Source organism: Gopherus flavomarginatus, chromosome 10, assembly GCF_025201925.1.
Source record: "Gopherus flavomarginatus isolate rGopFla2 chromosome 10, rGopFla2.mat.asm, whole genome shotgun sequence".
In the NCBI taxonomy this organism is placed as follows: Eukaryota; Metazoa; Chordata; order Testudines; family Testudinidae; genus Gopherus; species Gopherus flavomarginatus.
The window spans coordinates 70,180,506-70,201,502 of record NC_066626.1 but is presented as its reverse complement, the minus strand read 5'-3'; the positions used below and the strand labels follow the sequence as shown (position 1 = coordinate 70,201,502).

At 44.2% G+C, this 20,997-nt stretch overlaps 1 protein-coding gene across 7 annotated transcripts in view; it reads left to right on the top strand.

Annotated features, from left to right (window-relative positions):
- KALRN (kalirin RhoGEF kinase) overlaps positions 1-20,997 on the top strand; it is an 805,383-nt gene that overhangs the window by 770,612 nt on the left and 13,774 nt on the right. For 6 of the 7 annotated variants that reach the window (XM_050916883.1, XM_050916882.1, XM_050916885.1 and 3 more), the window contains 4 exons: positions 10,956-10,983; positions 12,032-12,203; positions 13,381-13,502; positions 15,201-15,332. In XM_050916883.1, coding sequence (XP_050772840.1) covers positions 10,956-10,983; positions 12,032-12,203; positions 13,381-13,502; positions 15,201-15,332 — 454 coding nt within the window. Of the gene's footprint in view, positions 1-10,955; positions 10,984-12,031; positions 12,204-13,380; positions 13,503-15,200; positions 15,333-20,997 lie in introns of those variants that run through there. The other variant, XM_050916888.1, reaches the window with a different exon arrangement.

Here is a 20,997-nt window from a genome sequence, read left to right as displayed (position 1 = left end):
CTTCTCCTATATTATAGGTAATAAGTAAATGAAAATGAAGTACCTTGATTGGGGCAAGTGGTTGGGGTGCAGGAGGTGATGCAGGGGTTGGGCTCTGGTAGGGACTTGGAGTGCTCAGTGAGCGCTCTGGGCTGGGGCAGGAGGTTGGAGTGTGGGAGGGGATGAGGGGGTTGGGCTCTGGGCTGGGGGTTGCGGTGCAGGAAGGGTGGGGGATGGCACTTACATTGGGCAGAGTGGCTCCCAAAGCAACTGGAACACCCCTCTGGCAGCGGCTCCTAGGCGAGGGGGGGCACCGGGGGTCTCTGCATGCTGCTGGGTGTGGGCACCGCCCCTACAGCTCCCATTGGATGCAGTTCCAGACTAATGGGAGCTGCGGAGACGGAGCTCAGGGCGGGAGCAATGCACAGACACACACCCCCACCCCCTCGCAGGGACATGCCAGCTGCTTCCAGGAGCGGCATGGAGGGAAGGAGGCAGCACGGGCAGGGAGCCACCTTTAGCTCTGCTGCGCTGCTGCTGGTATGTCTCTGCGCACCCCTTTGGAGGGAAGGGGGCACTAGGTCTTCATGCGCTGCTTGGGGCAGGAGCAGCCTGCAGACCCGCCTCCCCCACCAGGGGCATGCAGCAGTATGACAGCAGACAGCCACTTCTGGGAGCAGTGTGGGGCCATGGGCCATGGAATGCAGGCAGCCTGCCTGCCTGAGCCCTGCTGTGCTGCTGGCCCGGACTCCGGGGCCGGTTGTCAGATGAGATTTGTCCTGCATTTTGGGGGGCCCCCTGTCTATGCAGGTCCTGTGCCACCGCACTGTTTGTTTCATGGTAAGTCCGCCTCTGGTTTATAGTGTGGCTCCAGTAATTTGATTAGGGTTACACGTGATCATACCATACCACTGCAAGGAAGGAGTCAGTGGCTACTATTATAACCTTAGGTGAGTCACTTCATCTCTCTGCACCTGTGCTTCCATCTGTCAAATGCTGATAGTGGTCTACCTGTCAGACTTTCTGTGAGGATTGTGAATTAGTAGAATTGCTGTGCCATGCTGGGCACATGGAAAGCAATATGTAAAATCCTTTTGAGCAATTTTGAAATACTGTTGCCTTTAACTCCCAGCACAGGAGGATGAGTCATTCACAACACCTGTCCAGCCACTTTAGCAGTGCTAGCCAGATCTTATATGGCATTCAATTTTCAAGTCTAAGCTAACAAAGGCAAAGTTTAAAAAAAAAAAAAATGAACAACCAAAAACCTGGAGTATTGGAAGCATTTGCTTTTGTGTGGGCTAGTGGAGAAATTTGCATAGACTTTGCAACTAATGTATATGTATTATGAGAGCAAATTTAGAGCACACAAGGTTTGATATTAACCCTTTAAATATCTATAGTTTTATTATGTTCCCTTGGATCTGTCAAAGTTAGACTCAGGACTCACAGTTTGTCAGACCGCTCTGTTTTATTAGCACAGGACTCTGCTAATAACATTCAGATAGTTTGTGTCTTGCATGGTGCTCACATTATCTTATTTATACAGATAAAAGAGCGGGAATTAGACAAAGGGACAAAGAAAGCAAAACAGTAAAATTCACCTGAGGCACAGCATGCATATCCTACTTCCTAAACTCTTGTCGATCTAAGGCTAATACTTTACTTCACCAATTGCCCTTAAATGGTGCAATTGTTCTATGTTAATGTCTGTGTTCCTGACACCTGGACTGCAGCATTCCAACAATTTTGCTTAAAGGTACAGACAGCATTTCTTTAATCCTTTCTATTTTCACAATATAATTCATTCTACTTTCACAGATCTAAACAATGGTACGCTGACACTGTAGAACTCCTTACCCATAATATTAACATTGCTCATTTAACAATACTTTGAATAGGAAGTGTATTCTGTGATGATGTATACTCTTTGGGTATGGCTACATTTGGAATTTCAAAGCACTGCCCCGGCAGCGCTTTGAAGTGTGAGTGTAGTCAGAGCGGCAGCGCTGGGAGAGAGCTCTCCCAGCGCTGCATGTAAACCACATCCTTTACGGGTGTAGCGTGCAGCGCTGGGAGCCGCGCTCCCAGCGCTGCTGCCCTAATTACACTGACGCTTTATACACTGACGCTTTACAGCGCTGTATCTTGCAGCGCTCAGGGGGGTGTTTTTTCACACCCCAGTTGCAGCGCTGTAAAGTGTGAGTGTAGCCAAGGCCAAGGTATATGGACAAAGAATGATGAGCCTGGGGTGAACTGAGATGGCTTCTTTCCCCTCAAGTTCCCTGTTGTGGAACAACTGTAGACACTTGGTATTATTATTTCATCAAATAAGAGCGGTGCATATTCACCTGTTAGCAATGTGATGAGAGAATGTAACCTACCATTAGGAAAGGGGATATAGCCCTCTGTCTGCATGCCTATAGTTCATTGCACACCAAGAGGCAGACACACCCCTCTTGAGACTGATGGTTTACTTTGTGAATCATGTGGCTGCTATCCACACCCAACACTTGTGCTTTGAACAATTGGGAGAAAGAACATGACTGACAGTCTCTACAGTTTTCATGGACAGATTCCTTGAAAAGTGTCATATAAAGTTAATAAAGCAAATTTTTGTCAGGCTCCTTCCCATTGTCAAACAAATGCACCTCCTCAAGTCAGAAGGCCTGATCTAAAGCTGTTTTTTTGGGTCCTGGCAATAAGACCATCGTTGGGTAGATACTGCATGCAGTGATGGATGCCCTAGGAAAAAGTCAAAGATTTCCTGTGGCTTCTTGAGTAGTTAGAGCCCATGCATCCAGCCCCTTCCAGGAACTTCTCTACCCAGGGGATAATATCTAGGGATCTCGGCCCAACTGCCCAAGCATTTTGCAGGTCAGCATTTTCTTTTTAAATCAGACATTCACTGTGCCAATGCCTGTTTCACTGTGATGGTGTCTTCAATTTTTTAATACTCCTGTCAGTGCTGTTCTTCATAACAAGCATTGGCCTTTTTGGAATAATGGGAGATTTTTGAAAGTATCATAAGGAAACATTAGCTCTGCTTTGATCAGTGGAGTTCTGGTTTTGCTGTGGATTAATTGTTTGGGTTCTGGGTTCCCCCCCGCCCCCGAAAGCTAGTAATGATTATAAAGGAATCATACTAAATCTTTTGCTTTTCCAAGGATCATTAATACATTTTTCTTAAATTAAAAATGAAGAAACGAGACGTGTTGACACTGGATTCCGCAACCCTCATTTGCAAGTTATAGTGTTTGCTTTGCTTTTTAATCTAGTGGACAAGGAAGCAAACAGTCAGTAGTCAAATGCTGGCCTGCAGGTCCTAGAGTAAAACCTGCCCTCTACTGTTGAAATGAAGAATGACTCCTATTATGAAGGCTTTTACATTCTGACTTTGTAATGGGTTTGAAAAATATGACTGGCAAAGTTCATTACTATATTATAGTTCATTACTGTAGTACTGGCATATTGGGTTGTACAGATTTGAGCTTCTGAGTGACCCTTCTGCACAGTAGTCATGTGAGTTCTGCATGAGATCCCATAGCCATCCTCTTAGGAGAGCGTTACAGTTCACAGTACATAATATAGTGCTCTTCAGGAGGCGAATCAAATCCTTTCATAAATGGACAAGCCACCTGAAAGCCGTTGAGCTTTCTGGAAAAGAAATGAGGCATTTTGACTTTCATTCACACCAGCAAACTACAACGAAGAGTACAGGGCTTGTGCAAACAAAAAAATATGAGCACTTGGTAGGATCTCAGGATGTTCAAAGGCACTTTGCAAGGAACTGACTGCCTTATTGCTGCAAATATGCCTGCCACTGTGCAAAGTATTCATACTGCAGGCAGCCTTGTACCATCACCTGAGTTTAGTTGCAAAAAAGGTGAATAACTGTTGTCCAATATCTTAATATTAGGTGTTGTCATAGGCTTTTGTAATGCTTGTCTAAAAACTAACATTAAACCCTAAATTATTACTCTTTCTCCACAGCTATAGCATTTGTTGCACCAAGACACACAGTTGCTGGAAAATTAAGTATGTGGCCAAAGGCTTGATCCTGTTTGGTATGGAGGGTGAACCTTGTCATTCCCATTGTCTAAAGAATCTTGTTTGCATAAGCACTGACATATTTGGCCCTGTGCTAATTATCGGAGCTACCAGAGAAAAATGAGAAGAGTTGCCGGCACATTCATCTCATTCAATTTGGAAAATTCCAGTGAGGATTCAGAGTGTAGGGTGTAGATAGCAAGTGTTAAGGGTATGTAATAGTTCACTAATGGCAGCAGGTGCAGCTTCTGTCACACTTTAGTGTTGTTAGACCTCTCAGCAGAATTCTCCATACTCATATTCACTGAATCAATTTCAGTCAGATGTTATTTTATTTTAAAAAAGAAAAGTCAACTTTCTAACAGTGTTTAGCATGCCATTCACTGACCATCTCAGGAAGCCAATAAATGCTTGTCAGATTGTGTTTTCTTTGCTTGCTGAGTCCCTTGGGGACACTTTTCTTTGCTAGTTATATGCTCCTGCGTAGTTTAATTATAAGGAAATGAGATCTGCCCTTCTATCAATTTTTATAGTTTACTGTTCCACCTGAATCCTATTGCAGTTTGTACTCTGCTCATTGGTTTATCAGGCATTTGGCAATGGATGCATGACCACTTTATGTGGATGAATTGAAACAAAACAGAAACCCAGTTTATTGGCCCATAAATCGTTGCTAAGTGATGCTTCCACCCTGATAATTCTGTTCAATAACATTCTAATTCTGTTCAATAACATTCTAATCTTAAGTATAGTTTACATAGTTTGTGTGTCAAACCACCCTCAGCCTGGTTATGTGTATTTAGGTCCACTATTCATGCTTCTCTTTGTCACTTATAAAACTGTGCTAGGCTCAGCAGAACAGATTGTTGGATAAATGCTCTGGTTATCTTAATATTAAGTTGCCGGTTGTATTTTTAAGAACCTCACTGACACTGTATTTAGGATGCAGATTAAAATGTAAGCAGCTTGTATCTTTATTGGCATTCACCTGGCTGAGCATTTTACTCCTGTTTTCACATCTTTGCTTAGTTTCCTGCTTAAATTACATAGACTCTAATCATATCTCTTATGGTGTTGGTCTCTTAGCTGAGATGACCCCAGCCATCCCCTTTTGAAGGGGAGTGGCAGGTAAAGTAGATATTAGTACTGGCAGTGTTTTAAATTTTAAACTCCTGTAAGTATGGCCCTAAGGCTTTGCCAAGACGAAGCTATGTAGACTAAGGGGTTCCTGGCCCTACCTCCATAAATCTTCAGACTAGAACCCAAACTCCTTGGCCTTGCCCCTGGGAGGAGCCTGTTTTGCTGATAGACAGAACAGACTGTAAGTGTGTGTGGGGCTTGCCTCTGCCTTCACAGCCTTCTGTTGCCTTCTCACTCAAGGAAAAGGGATATATATAGACTATAACAGGGTTCAAAAGACTCCGCGCATGCTGGAAATAAATGGATTATCAAATACACTGAGTAAAAGAAGCCAGGCGTTAATAAGTGAGTCCTAAACCATAACTCTTCCTTTAGGTTTGTCACATGACTTCAATGTTGAAGGATCTTCTTAAGTTCAAGGAAACTGTGGCCCTGTTCAGTCTACAAGCAGAAACCCAGGAGCAGAGCTGGCTCATGTTAAAAGGATGGGTGTGGGGGTGTCTATGGAGTTGGGAGTTTGTATAGTCAGGGAAAGATAGGGAATTTTAAATCTTCAAACTAGAGCAGACCATATTTACCCTACTAGGGAAGATTGTAGAAGTGATTTAAAACAGTTTTGTATGTGTATGTTTTAAGAGCCCTCCTCTCTTTTGTGCAAGCCATTGTCTCAGACTTTCAGGGAAACATGACAAGCTTCCCCATCAGGCAGAATGCCCAACCTCCAGGGATAAAGCAGTTTGAAAAGATTCACATAAGCTTGCCAAAAGCTAACAGGGCAGATTCTCAGCAGAAATAATTCAATGGTTCTATGTCAGCTTATACAAGCTGAGGATCTGGCCCAAAATGTCTTGCGTACCTCCGCTATAATGACAAAAAGTTACAAGTCTGTTTGGTGGCTTGAAGAAAACACTTGACTCCACAGAAGAAATGTTGGTTTAGCTTACAGTATGTCTACACTGCAATCATGAGTCTGATTGCACCTCATGCAGACAGCTCAGGTACTGAAGCAGTGATGCCATAGCAGCTTGGACTTCAGCATGAGCTAGGTGCCCAAATAATTACTAAGGGGTCCAGGTAGGCTTGCACAGGCCCTGCTGAAGTCTGTGCTGCCACAAGGTTTTCTAGCTCGATATGTCTACACAAGTTGCAATCTCACACCCCAAGTGCAGTGTAGACATATTCTGTCCTGCACAGATAGGAGCTGATTACATTCTAATCACCACCTGCTGCCCATGCACAAGCTGGCAATATAAATCTTTTTGCAAATAGAGAAAGCAACGTGCAAGGAATGAGGATCTGGATTCTATATCAAGTTTTGTCACTGACTCACTCTTTGCTTCTGAGCAAGTAGTTTAACCTTCCTATGCCTCCATTTCTCTGTTTGTACAAAAAGGAGAGTGATAGTGCCTCTCCTTTTGTGAGACATTAGAGAGCTAAGTATGGTATATTATAATTTATTAACTGACATACTGAAACCAATAGCTGAATCACATGGGGAACACTTTGAAGTAAGGATTTATTTGCAAAAATATTCCTTTTTTTGGTCCAATATCACATTTTTCTAAATTGCAGTCATGTAATAACTTACACATAGAAGACATGAATTTCTAAAGGCCAACTTTTCAAGAGAGACTTAGGCAGTCTTAGGTTATTTCTCAATGAAAGACAATGGAAATTTTACCTATAGACTCATTCAACATAATCTACCTATAGTAATTTTCTTTCTGGATACTAAAATACAAAATACTCTCTAAGGTCATTACTGCAAATGCATCATGTCTCACAAGTTATTAAAGAAGGTAGCATTGTTTATTAGATATTTTTATTACATTCATTGCTTTAATATCTGAGACATCTTAAATGTTTCATTAATAGATACAGCTATTACATCTAGGAACTCAATGTGATATATTAACAGCAGTTCATTCTCTTGCTCCCCAATCCAATAAAGGCAGAAATCAGTTTAATATAAAAGGCACTTTAATGGGTGATGCATTGGGTGATTGCAGGGAGGATGTGCAGGTTTAAAGTTCTGGAGCAGGATGGGTATGGAGGTCATTTACAGTGTGATTCTAACTTCAGTTCTGAGGTCGTGTATATTGGTTAAGGTAAAAAGTCCAGAATGCTAGAGCCTTAGTGCAAATCAGTTAATGCCCAGACCTGCACATTTGATAGACATGCAATTTCTCATTTACATAAACATCAGTAAGTGTCCTGAATGTCCAGCTCCTAGTGTCTTACCATGAAACTTTACTCCAATTCCTTTTCCATTTCCTATTAATGAGAGAAGCACTTAATCACAAGGGCAGGTCTCACCTCCTCTGCCCCTGTGTCAGAGCAGGAGACAGTGTGTGTGTATGTGTGTGAGAGAGAATGAACTAGCATGTATGTAAATTAATGATCCAGGAACCAGTATTAATCCACACACTTAACTAGCTGCATAATGTGACTCCAGAGAGGAACCCCCTGATGATTAGATGCATTCCAACTTTCCCTGTCTCTACCTGTATAGAACCTAAAATGCAGAGCTAGGGCCAAATCCGAAGGTCATTGGTTCCATGGGCCTTTGGATCAGGCCCTTCAGGTGCTAGGATGGATGGATGGTGGTAATGTGGAAGGGGATCATCTGACATGACCATCCTTTCTTCTAGGTTGCCTCCCTTCAGCCTAGTGTGAGGTTACTGAGCATGTGCTTAGGATCCTGAGTTCTTTGCAGTGGCATTCTTAAATACTTGTCCTAAGATGTGGTTCTGCTCTGAACAGCTACTTTTCAAATGGCCCCATTGTCTCAGCGATTTTTCAGATCAAATCTTCTCTGTTCACAAGCAAAGAGATGCTTGGGGTTTTTTCCCACCTCCCAGCTGAAATGCCTGCAAATTCTACCTAGGATGAGAAAGTCAAGCTGGATTCTATACTTTGTCATGCATTGCTGCCAGTACTAAAGGTTCCCTTTGCCATGTTCTGCATCTGTGGGTTTGCACACATGTAACTCAGGCCTTGTCTACGCTAACATTGTAAGTTATGTAATTTACATAACTAAGTTGACATAACTTATGTTAACTTACAGCAGTGTCTACACTGTGCTATGTTGACACGAGAGACTCTCCCATCAATGTAGCTTCTGCTTCTCTTTGAGGTGGAATACTGAAGTCAAGGGGAGAGTGCTCTCCCATCGACTTATCATGTTTTCACCAGACCCGCTAAATCAATGCTGCTGCATCAATCAGCGGCATCAATTTAGCACTGCAGTGAAGACTAGTCCTCAGTTAACAATGCAGGTGATGATACGCAAGAAGGAATAGAATCCTAGCTCCCGCACCCAGGCCAGGAGGGAAAAAACTCTATAGTCTGGTCACTGAAGTCAGCAGATCTATCGAGAGAAAGGAGCCATAGTTATTTTTCAGAGCAAAACTGCTCCTCAGACATTTCCTACAGGAACATTCGGAATGTTTCCTTTGCTTTTCTGCCTATTTCTTTCTTAACTGTGTAAAGACACAGCACTTGAGTTTAAAGCAGCTGTTCACATCTGATTCCAATTACATGTTTAGAGTGTCCACGTCATCCACTAATGGTGGTTACTGTCAGAAGGGATGACAAAGTTCTCCAATCTCTTGGAGAGAGTAATAATTTGTATGCAGAATATATTTGAGATCCATTATTATTTCCAGAGAGTCTTTCACATTAAAGTCAATACTAGGTTTGAAAAAAAAATCCTAAAAGACTTCTTGGATAAAGAAAATGGTTTAATTCTTTATAAGCTTCTGAGAAGAAAAAGATGGGATCTCAATTCTTCCCAAAATCTCAGGGTGTCAAGAAGATAACCAACTAGAATTCTGTACATAGGGGACAAGTGCATTATTAGGAAATGTATTGGGGGCTTTGCTCCTGAGTATCAATTACTGATCATTTCTAGAGTAGTAGATGTACAGTACTGGCTTGTATGGATCATTGATCTCCTCCACTACAATAAATCTTGGATTTCTATCATATCTACCATGAAAGACCAAATTCTGGCCAATGCTAGGAAGTCAGGTAACCCACATCTCAAATGGAAATATATATGCAGCAAAACTTGTGTCAGTATGTGTCCCTATTTTGCCTGAGGCCGGCCCTGAGCATGGTCCCCATCTGCATTCTCCTTTTGCTAAGAAAAGAAGATAATGCATGAAGAACTCTGATGTATAAGAGCGTGCTCTGATGAGCTGCGGAAGTGAGCGTATATGTACCTGGAGGCCATCTCCATTTCCCTCTTGCCACTTGCAGTTACACCTTTCCATGGTGAAAACTGAAAGGGGCCTGACAAGTGCTGTCTTTTACACCTTCTGGAGGAGGCACAGGCACACAACCAACTTCCCTCAGGTGTCTCTGCTGCAACCTGAAGGTTTGCTGGATGAGCAGCAGCAGAATTTAGCCGAAAGGTTGAAACCTTCCAGTGCTATATGAATGTTCTAGCACTTTTCTCACTCCGTGCTATTTGCTGTGGAAAGGCATTTGTAAGCCAAAAATGTTGAATTAATCTCTTCGCTTTTAAAAGGTTACCTTTAAACATTACTACTTCTGTTCTTGAGGCCTGAATGGTCCCAGGATGGCAATGGATAGACGCCATCAGCATCACTAGGCTTTGAATCAGACCTTCAATGCACTGATATCTCCCAGGCTGGCACCTAGATAAATGCATGTAAAGATGTTTAAGTAGAGAAAAAGGATATTGGAGTGTATAAAGTGCTATAAGTGTTTTACTGGCCTGAATTTGGCTCAGAAAGCAACACTGGGTTAATGAACCTACCCTAAACAAGTGCCAATAAAATCTTCTTCCCACTCTTCACCATCATGTTTTTTATTTATGCCAAACTATAGAGAGAGGTTGTTATAGATGTAGCATTGTAAAAATGTATTAGTATTGGTTTCGTATCTCTCCACCTTTAAAATGTAAACTCAAGTTGCCTCAATTACCATGTGTGGGTCACTGAATGATAAATCATTTGATTTTGACTGCATTATATCATGATATAAAAAAGCTCACAAATGGCATGACTAGCTGCAAATAATTTAGAAAGTCGAGATTCCCAGAAATCCAGTGAGATGAGGCTAGATTTTACAGCCATAACAAGCCACGAGATATTAGACCTTAATGCTGTCCTTGGACTGGAATCTGTCAGCTTTGGGGCTTGAGCCATTGTAATAGAGAGTGAGGGCAAAGATGTAAGTATTTCTCTGACATGTTCCCCCCCCCCACCCTTTTTACTGAAGCATTTCAGAGGTTAAAAGGTGTCTCTGCAGAGATGGGTTAGTGGGCAGAGTGCAGGTGAGATGGTCAAAGGTACATGATAAACGCATTTGATCATATGGCTATGCAATTAATCACATAGTGGAACAATATATCGCGTGGTTGCAGAAAGAAAGGAATTAATAGCATGAGCATCATCACCACATATGTGATAAAAATAAACCATAGTCTACAGCCTTCAGAGAGTTAGATTATTGTCTGTGCTGTAATTAACACTGAAAAGGGGTATGCTTTATCAAATTTTTAATAACTGTTACTTTAATTTGTCTTTTTAACTATGCACTAGCCATTTAGAACTCACTTAAGACGCTTGTTGGGATTTTGGTTGTTAGAGATTCCTCTCATGCTCTCTGATCAGGCGCGCGCTCTCTCTCTCTCTCTCTCTCTCTCTCTCTCTCTGAATTTCATGTCCATTTCTTCACTTTACCTTGCAGAAGAAAGGTGCCACTTCTTTATTGTCCAAAAAAATGAAATGTTTCTATTTCTTCTATTTTTTCAGATAATGAACCCAAATTTCATCCAAGAAGGTGAGTGAAAGTCAGCTGCGCGCGGCAATGTTTTCCTGCCATGGCAGTTACCAGGATCAACCCACGTGAAACAGAACTTCACAGGGTTTGATCATAGTGACTCGCGCTAGGGCAGGTCCCACACTGGCACGCTGCCTGAATAATCTTGGCTAGATTCCAGGATAATCAGTGTGAGGAGGATTCCTTCTGGCCCTACTGCCTCCCACCCACAACCAAAGGATCACCAGAAATCACCAGACCCACACTTCCCCTAAATACCATTTTCAAAGCAAGAGTCAGGCTTTCTGTGAAATACCCAGTGCCTGAGCATTAGCATCTTAAGGGTGGTGGTACAGCCCTGCCAAAGAGGCCGGGTGGAGCTGCATTGGCCCAGGAAGAGCACCAGGAGATTGTGCCTCAGGCCAGTGCAGTCTTTCCCGTGGCTGCTCAGTGTGAACAGGACGGAGCAGGAGCTCGCTCCGCTCCATCTATTATGATGGTACGAAGTGCCACTGGAATCTACTGGCACCGAAACCACTTAGAGAGAGAAAGTGAGTCTGCTCTACAGCCTTAGCCTCATGCAGTAGAGGCTCATGCACTAAGCTCCGGAGGTCCCAGATTCTCCATCTCCCCCAGCCTATTCAGCAGGCTGTAGGGGACACAGCCCACTTCCTCCTCACCCATTTTCCAGTGATTTGCTTCCCAGGTGGAGAAAAGAAACGAGCAGTCTCTGCGCTTTCCAGAGCAAAGGAACTGCTAGTGTGGGAGGCCCTTGCACGTTGGGCTTTTTGCAGGGCTTCTACCCCAGCACAGCCGTGCAAGAGCCATCACAGTTTGGCTCTTAGTGAAGTTGCAGTTTTCCTTCCAGCCTCCTGTATCCTCAGCACTTGGTACAAAGGTTTTAAAAGCATCATTCAGGCACATGATCCTGTATAAAAACCCACTGTGATTGGTAGGATGAAATGCTTGTATTCAGATATCGGGTCTGGATGGTGGGGCACTTTTTTCTTCTGCTTGGCTAAAAGGATTTGTGTGTGTGTGTGTGTGTGTGTGTGTGTGTTTGCTCCAGTGGCTCCAGAGTTCCTTGTGCCATTAGTGGATATCACCTGTTTGCTTGGTGACACAGTGATGCTTCAGTGCAAAGTGTGTGGACGGCCAAAGCCCAACATAACCTGGAAGGGACCGGATCAAAATATTCTCGACAATGAGAACAGCACAGCCACTTATACAGTTTCATCCTGGTAAGTTCATGCATTGGACTCACAAAGTATTCAGGCTTGTTGGTAGTTTCTTTCCCATCAAATGAGGTGACTGCACCAGTCAGACTGCAAGACACATTAAAGATATGATTATCTAGGCCAGCCTGGCATGCTGCAGTAGCAGCACATTATGTATGCCAGCTAGGGGGGAATCAAAGTTTGGGACTCGGGTGAAGTCCCAACCTGGGAATATGCTTTGCCTCTGGGATGAGGCAGTGTCTTGTGTGGCTCTCTAGGGACCTCCTCCAGCTGTTCCAAGAAGAGCATTGATGGTCTCCAGGGGAAGTCATAGCTGACTGTGCTTGGACAGAAAGACAAGCCGTCATGATGCTGGATGCCCCAAAAGCCCCACGTGGGGAGGGAAAAGATATTTTCCAGATCACTTTGTAATCAGCTTTGGGCAAACCTTGCCAGCTCTGGAGTTTGAGTTCAGATAAGCAGCCTGAGTTCAGATGCTCATCTACAGCTTATCTGAACCACTCGGGAGGACAAAATTAAAGTGGAAATCTCGGGAACAAGCTCTCAAAAGATCTTCAGCACTTCTGGTTCTGGTGCAGATGTAACCTGGGAATGCAGAGTAAAATGAAAAATAAGAAATCAAAGAGAAGGTGCTGTGCTCGTTCATCGAAACATGCTGCTGGGTCGAGATCCCCTGGAGACCATCAGGTTTTCATGGCTGCCCTTACTCTATCTTGCCCTGCTTGCACTTACTCAGCAGATTGATTCCCTGTGGTATTTAAAGGGATGATATTCCCATACAGGTGATGTGTTTACATCAGTGGTTCCCTTTTTTCCTTCAGAACTGGGGATCTATCTAGTCTTGTTGCCTTGATTTTTTTTTTTCCTCAACAGCCCTCTCCCCACCCCTCCGCTAACTGACGGATAACTTATGTGCAGTGGGCCAAATTCAGACCTACTGCAATCTGGTGCAAATCCACTGGACTCAATGGAGCCATGTCACAAGTCTGAATTTGGCCCAATAGAACTAAAAATACCCTTAGTATGTATTTCTCCTTAGGGCTTTGCATTCACATCGTTTATCTGTGCCCATTGTACCCTCTAAGACATTGTCATCATTCCAATACGCTACGAGAGAGGCCTGTGTAAGTATTCGCTAGTAAAGCAGCATTTTAAAATGTGCCGTTTCTGACACCTGTAGTGATGCTGGGGAAATCACCCTGAAGATCTGTAACCTGATGCCGCAGGACAGTGGTATTTACACCTGTGTGGCAACAAATGAACATGGAACAGCCTCGACCTCAGCTACCGTCAAAGTGCAAGGTATTGGATTTTTGCCTTATCTTTTTGTGCTTCTGAAACGTAAGGCAGCAACTGCCTTGCTGAGCCTCTTTGTGGAGGCTGGGATCACTTCCAAATATCCACTCTCCAAACAAGTAGGCTAGGAGCTGTTGCAAGTGAATGACAAACAGGGGGACCAAATCATAGAGCCTTTACTCAACTCCTCTTCCCACTCATGTCAGAGGGAGCAGCTGATGCTTAGCTCTTGTTTTAGGTGCCTTAACTTTAAGGGCTATGGTTTTAAAATGTTGGCCTAACATGCATCCTAACCCATCCTAACTGAGAATTCTGCTTCCCTTAACCACAGCACCCTGTGGATCCAGACTGGGCCCCGATGCAAAGCCCAAGTGTGATTTGCTTAAAGGCTTTCAGTGAGAGTAAGCAGGAAATGGAGTCCTCTCCAAGTTGCAAATCATCAGCATTGATGATGTTGCCTACAGATGTTGTTGCCCCTGCTCTTCCCTCTTTGCAGGAAGCTTTGGCCAGGGGAGCCTCCACCTAACAAAGGGGGGCGTGAAGTTTGAGTGGTGAATTTGGGGCTTTGCACCTCTTTGAAGGGAGGGGGCAAGGACTTGGCCCTTAGAAAACACTTTGTGGGAGCTCATCTTTGAGGAATGATGAAGGAGCCATGGAATTGTAATGAGTCCCAATGGTGAGCTGATTGTTGGTGACCTCCAGCTCCAACAGCGTATTTTAGAAATTCAAATGAGAGATGCCTGTGGCATTGAGGCAATGCAGCTGTAATGAAAGTATAACTGATGGCTTGTGGAGGTGCAAGGATCATGAACATTTGGGAAGTCAGTTTTATTTGTTCTCACAATGGGCCCCATTGGTTTGATTTGTCAGTAAATTTACTGGTAAAGTAAGTGGGTAAATGAGCTGCTACCGTATTCCAGACAGGGCTTAGCTACATGCGTAGCAATTGCTGATTGACTCCTAAGTGCTACAGTAATTCAGATAAGTATTAATAATAATTCCACCCTGTGTGCCTTGTCTGTCACCTTTTGCAGTGTCAGCCGTTCAAAGGTCACTACTCTGTGTGCCCACCACACCAACGGCCCAATCCCAAGTTCAGTGAAATCACTGGAAAAATTTAACTTCAGTGGGCTTGGATCAGGCCCTGAGGTTGCAGCAGAAACCAGTAGCAATGGGCTAAGGACACCAATGCACCTGCGTTTACCATAGTTAGAATAAACGAATTCAAATTGCCATGTGTCTGAGTGAAAATTCCCCCCCCCCTTGCTGTTCTCCAAGGTCAAAGGTAGAAGGGTGATGATATTGCCATGCCATCCTCAGTGATGCTCAAATATACCGTGGCTGCACTTGTCTTCTTTTGTTCCTCAAATATTACTAGAGAGAGGGGGCACCCTGGCTTCAGAGCAAAGCTGAGCACCAGCTGAGAGCAAGAAGAAACTCCCACCCATGCTATAGTGTTGAGTAAGCACATTATGGTCTAGAGGACATTGACCTTCCTCCAAAACCTTTCAGTATACACCCCTGTTGGAAACAGGATACCTGACTGGATGGACCAGTTCTGATATAACAATTCCTGTGATTTCTCCAGCCGCTGCCCAGACAACTCTCGTGTCCACAATAGGTAGTGGAAAGGCTTTTTTATATATATTCTAAGCACTAAAGTACAAACAATAAGTGATGTGATGCTGGTTTCTCTTTTTCAAGGTGTTCCAGCAGCCCCAAACCGTCCCATTGCTCAGGAAAGAAGCTGCACTTCAGTGATCCTTCGTTGGCTGCCCCCATCCAGTACTGGCAATTGCACCATTTCAGGCTACACCGTAGAGTACAGAGAAGAAGGTAGGGAAACATTAGCCTTTACAGCAGGGGTGCCATTTAGGGGACACCGGGGGGCCTGGTGTCCCCTACGCTTCATACAGAAGGTGTGCTCCCAGGCAGAGCTCTTACGGAATGTCTACTCTGGCAGAGTTACAGTGCCGCTCAGAGCGCGCTGGAGGGAAACTGCTGTTGTGTGTTCACATTGTGGGCCGCCTGCACAATAGCGTGTTCACACTTGCGGCAGTATTCGCAGTGGTGCACTCTGGGCAGCTATTCCACAGAACATCTCTTCGTCTTCTGTCGCTGAGAGTTGTGGGAAGGCAGAGGGGATCGCGGGGCATTCTAGGTCCTGTCCCAATGCCCCACGATGCATTGCTTTGCATTCCAGAAACCCCTGTGCTTCCGTGCACATTTGGCACCATCTTCCCATGGTTTGTGTACTGTGTGCCCTGCCTCTTGGGGCTGCAGGAATGGATCCCGAACTGTTCACCAGTATGCTGCTCACTCTGACTAACCCATCATGAGTGGCAATGGAGTTTTCTTAAACTACAAAAGCAAGAAGAGTGTGACATAGATCTCGCCACGCATAGTAGCAATGACATAAGATTTTGGCATTCTTGGAGGTGCTGACCACAATGGAATGACACTTTGGGGCTTGGGAAACAACCACTGAGTGGTGGGATCACATCGTCATGCACGTCTGGGATGACAAGCAGTGGCTGCAGAACTTTCGGATGAGGAAAGCCACATTCATGGGACTGTGTGATGAGTTTGCCGCAGCCCTGCAGCTCAAGGACACGAGAATGAGAGCTGCCCTGTCGTTGGAGAAGTGCATGGCGATTGCACTATGGAAGCTGGCTACTCCAGACTGCTACCAATCGGTCACTAACCAGTTTGGAGTGGGAAAGTCGACTGTTGGACTTGTGTTGACGGAAGCGTGCAGGGCCATTAATCACATCCCGCTCCAGAACACCGTGACCCTGGGCAACATGTGTGACATTGTGGATGGCTTTGCACAATGGGCTTTCTAAACTACGAAGGGGCGATATAGATGGCATTCATGTTCCAATTCTGGCACCAGACCACCTAGCCACTGAGTACATTAATCTCAAGAAGTATTTCTCAATGGTTTTCGAGGCGCCTCTGGATCATTGTGGATGTTTCACAGACATTCATGCAGGCTGGTCCAGAAAGGTGCATGACACATGCTGCTTTCGGAACACTGGCCTGTTCAGGAAGCTGCAAGAAGGGACTTTCATCACAGACCAAAAGATCACTGTAGGGGAAGTCAAAATGTCTATTGTGATCCTGGGAGACACCACCTACCGCTTAATGCCATGGTTTATGAAGCCATACACAGGGCAACTTGACAGCAGCAAAGAGTGGTTCAACAACAGGCTGAGCAAGTGCAGAATGACTGTTCAGTGTACTTTTGGCCATTTAAAGGCCCACTGGCACTGCCTATATGGACCTGGTCAATGATAATATGCCTATGTTTATAGCTGCGTGCTGTACGTTTCATAATATTTGTGAAAGGAAGGGTGCAAGCTTCACTTTGAGCTGTCTGAGTCTTCCCATTCAAGTGGATGAAATTGGACAGTTTCCAGGACTGTTTTTTCTTAACATTTTCATGCTTGAAGTATCTGCCTGTGAGATGTTCATGATGGATGATGCAATGAACAAGGAGAAACGCCGGAAACTTGGGATCATTTTTGAAAAGTCCGATTAAAGCCTACTTTTCCCCTCCCACCAGTGCAGGTGCTCCGTCCATTGCAACACTGACAGGTTTATCTAGCAGTGCATTGCCGTTTGTCAAGTGCGTTCTTTATGTCAACACAGCGGTCTATTTCTTTCAGCACCACTAAGTCCAATATTTCTTTATTCACACTACATCTGCAGAAACACAGTTTGAAGAAGTCATTGTCATCCATGAAATTAATGTAGGGTTAACACTTAAGTCGCAACTGAATAGTTTTAGATTTATGAACAGTAAACACAGCCTGTAGTGTGCAGCATGCAAGCAGATCACAGCACATGAGATCTGCACAGTGCTACGGTGACAATTTCCTGTTATAATGAGCATGTGTTGCTGTAGCTCCCAGCAGCGGTGCCCCTCCCACGGATCTGAAGCCCCTGCAGCAGTGCCCCTCTGCCTGCAGGGCTGAAACCCTAAGCACCGGTTTGCTGCCTCGTCTGGGGCTGAAGACCCCAACAGTGGTGCCCCTCCTGCAGGGCTGAAGCCCAACATTGCCACCCCCTTGCAGAGTTGAAGCCAAGGACACCAGCTCACCCCCATGGGCCTGAAGCCCCAAGCTTCAACTCATCCCCCAACGAGGCTGAAGCCCTGAGCCATGGCTCCCTGCTACGGGGCTGAAGCCACGAGTGCCGGTTCTCCCCACTGCAAGGAGAAGCCACGACCTTCGATGCCTCCCACGGGGCTGGAGCTGCCAGCACCGGCTCTTCCCCTCCCCCCTACGGGATGGAGCCCCAAGCTCTGCAAGCCGCAGTTGATCCCTTAAAGAGCCACATGCGGCTCATGAACCACGGTTTGGCCACACCTGTCATAGGCCGTTACATTTCACCCAGCTACTCCTGCATTAAGCCCAGTAATTCTGGGTTTTGCTACAGCAAAGGCATCCAGTCTTGAGTCAAAGTCTTTTCTTCTATGGTCACTGTATCGACATCCTCTTCTGATGGCATCTTACTGTGGATACATTAAACTGCTTGTGGTTTTTGATCCAAATAATTTTGCTGTTTCCTGCATTCCAGTAACGTCTCACTTCCTGTCTTCCTTCCATCCAGCACTGAATTCCCCCACCTTTCTCAACTCCAACGCTCCCTGCCTCCCGCAAAAATAAATAATTAAATGCACTGCCATCCCCACGGGCCTAGCAATGCATTATGCCAAGGTCATACAAAATGATTCACATTCCTATTTACCTTCTGCTCACAAAGGCACAATGTTCGCTGGACGGAATGCCTTGCCTTAGGCATGTGGCCTCTTTTTTTTTTTTTTCCCTCTTCATCACTCTACAACAAAAATGTAAGAAGCAATTTGAATTTGTCTAAATCCCGTCACTTAGTGAATGATCTACTAGCTATCTTAACCCTCATTGCATTGATTTCACTGGCACATCTGACAAAGAACATAAACAACATTAATTGTTGCATTAATTCTTGCATTAACAACCGTAACCAAAACATTTTAAAAAGCAGTAGTTCTTTGAGTATTCCTCCACCGCTACTCAGCTTCACAAGGATCACTGACTTTTCCCTGCATGTCTCTGCAATGTAAGCGAACCTCACAGATAGTCATGTTCATGTACTTTATGCAAAGCAAATACTTTATGGTAAGAACTTAAGGTTAAATAGTCAGCCTTATACACAAAGAGTCAGCCTCTTGACTCTAATTTGAATATAAATACTCCATGCTTATGCATCTTGCTCTTCTCTTTCCACGTGAATGCCCAATACTACTGCAACTTACCGTTAATGGATGTCATACAGCTCACATGCCCCCAGATCAAAACATAGTTTTCCAGGCTGTTCTCCAGGCCTAGAGGTTGAAGATTTGTGATATGGAGGCTGCCTGCGCCTCCTTCCCAGATGCGATTACTACCACTGGTCCAGTTTTCTTCATTCTTTTTCCCCACATTTGGCACATTGAAAATGGGTCTTCCTCCAGTGCATCCCAGAATCCTTTGTGCTGGTTTCCATTGTTTTTCAAACGACACCAAGGTCCATGACTCTTCACAGGAAGGGTTACGGGAATGGTTCCCCTTGGTTTCCAGGCATTCATAGAATACCCAGTTGCAAGTGACTGAACCAATCTGCATCAGCACAGGTGAGGAGAGACTGAATGGGGCCCAAAGTTATTTGTGGTAACCAGAGGCCCCTCTTTAATAATGAGATTTTGGGGGTTATTAATTAAATTTAACTCCTTTTCTGCTGATTCCATTGGTATTTCACTCCATTATTCCACTGTCATTTCCAGATATGTCTGGATATTTTTTTCATGGGATGTATTTCGGTCGTGTTGTCCATGAATTTTATTCCTGGAATGCTCCATGTTTAGCAGATCTCATTATGTATGCCGCAGACATGTTTTGAGAATTCTGTCAATTTGTTCTTCATCTAGGTCCTTCAAGAATCCTATCTAAAGCCCAGCTCCCTCTTGTCGGTGTAAATAATGCATCATAGGATTTCTCCCACCGCACTTCACTGTCATCAAAGATCAAAAATCATCAAGTCAACATCACATTTCTTTACCTGATTTCACACTCACTGAAACCTTGTGCACAGGCCGGTGCACATCAGTGTAAGCCTGGTGTGAGACAACCTCAAATGCTGTGTGCTTTTCTCAGGGCCTCACTGCCAGAAAGATGTTGGCAAACTGAAGGGAGTTCAGAGAATAACAAAAATGACAGGGGTTGCAGGGATTGACTTAAAGGAAAGAGTAAAAGTATTACATAGCTGTAGCTTGGTTAAACAATAACTAGAGAGAAGATGTGTTTGGAGGGAGAAAAATTGTCCCAGGGTGGTCCGAGGAGATATTAGCAAAGAATAATGGGATGAAATTATTAAAAGAAAAGTTTAGGATGCGTTATCAGGAAACTCAACAAGGAGTACTTCTGGCACCTTAGAGACTAACAAATTTATTTGGGCATAAGCTTTCATGGGCTAAAACCCATTTCATCAGATGCATGGAAAATATAGTAGCAGGTATAAATACGCAGCACATGAAAAGATGGGTGTTGCCCTACCAAGCGGGAGGTCAGTGCTAACAAGCCAATTCAGTTAAGGAGGAAGTGGGCTATTCTCAACAGTTGACAAGAAGGGGTGAATACCAAGGGAGGAAAAATCACTTCTGTAATGCTAACGAGGCCAATGTAATCAAGGTGGCCCATTTCAAGCAGTTGACAAGAAGGTGTGAGTATCAGCAGGGGAAATTAGTTTTTGTAGTGACCCATCTACTCCCAGGCTTTATTCAGGCCTAATTTGATGGTGTCCAGTTGCAAATTAATTCCAGTTCTGCAGTTTCTCACTGGAGTCTGTTTTTGAAGTTTTCTTGTTGAAGAATTGCCAGTTTTAAGTCTTTTATTGAGTGTCCAGGGAGATTGAAGTGTTCTCCTACTGGTTTTTGAATGTTATAATTCTTGATGTTTGATTTGTGTCCACTTATTCTTTTGCGTAAAGACTCTCTGGTTTGGCCAATGTACATGGCAGAGGGGTATTGCTGGCACATGACATATACCACACATATACCAGTGTAATAAATTTGTTAGCCTCTAAGGTGCCACTCCTTGATGTTTTTGCTGATACAGACTAACACAGCTACCACTCTGAAACCTATCAGGAAACTGTCATCTATTAAACAATGGAATAGATGTGGTGGAAGCCCCATCATGAGGGAGGCCTGATTCTCCTCTCCATTACACCAGTATAACTCCAGGGGGAGACCACATGCCTAGTGCAAGTTAGAACCCCTTGGATCACCCTAAACAATGGAATTAAAGCAGCTCAAAACCAGTGTATTGGAGTAGAGCGTTAGGCCCATCAAAACTTGTCTTGAGCAAATCAGTCAAGAATGTGTCATTGCAAACAATCCTGTGTATTTTCAGATCAATGGTCAAAATTAATTACATAATAATAGAGGCTTTTCATTTCTACCTTTTAAAAAAAAATG